The sequence below is a fragment of the Penaeus monodon genome, chromosome 30 (assembly GCF_015228065.2).
Source record: "Penaeus monodon isolate SGIC_2016 chromosome 30, NSTDA_Pmon_1, whole genome shotgun sequence".
In the NCBI taxonomy this organism is placed as follows: domain Eukaryota; kingdom Metazoa; phylum Arthropoda; class Malacostraca; order Decapoda; family Penaeidae; genus Penaeus; species Penaeus monodon.
The window spans coordinates 21,755,512-21,756,065 of NC_051415.1; the positions used below are offsets into that span (position 1 = coordinate 21,755,512).

Here is a 554-nt window from a genome sequence, read left to right on the forward strand (position 1 = left end):
ATATTACACGATTTTTATTAACATTCAGAACATAAAAGATAGAGCCCACTTATCGGCCATAGAAAATATAAAGAAAAACCCCTTCTGGGTTCTTTAATTTTTTTTGTGTGTGTGTTTATGCGTGCGAAGACATTTTTTTTACTGAAAGAATAGGAGATTAGAAACTTAAACTCACCTGAGAAAAGGAGAAAAGATCTTTTGGTTCAGTGCCGACAGAATCATCCTCTGTTACATAGTGAAAAGCGAAATTCATCACAACATTGACAGACAGTACATATCATTCAGAAGAGGCATGAATTCAAAAAAAGCCACAAAGTTAGAAACATTTTCGAAATAATCACAAAAAACGGCGAAAAAATTACCTGAAAAGGGCGTCCCAACACCTTTCCCTGTGTCACTGGTATGTGGGAGATTTTCATCGAGAGGGCTAGGGGAGGAAGACACAGAATCCGTAGTGCCATCCCCGGGCTGTAGTTGCCTCCTGACGGACATCTGGGTGGAGGGCACGAGGAGGCCTAATGCCCACACGGCTGCCAAAACCTGTAATGCAGAGG

The 554-nt window shown here is 41.3% G+C and overlaps 1 protein-coding gene across 1 annotated transcript in view; it reads right to left on the reverse strand.

Annotated features, from left to right (window-relative positions):
* Positions 1-554, reverse strand: part of LOC119592625 — a gene marked incomplete in the record, with an annotated part of 5,068 nt that overhangs the window by 2,505 nt on the left and 2,009 nt on the right. Inside the window, 2 exon segments of the mRNA XM_037941518.1 lie at positions 176-225; positions 363-540. Coding sequence (XP_037797446.1) covers positions 176-225; positions 363-540 — 228 coding nt within the window.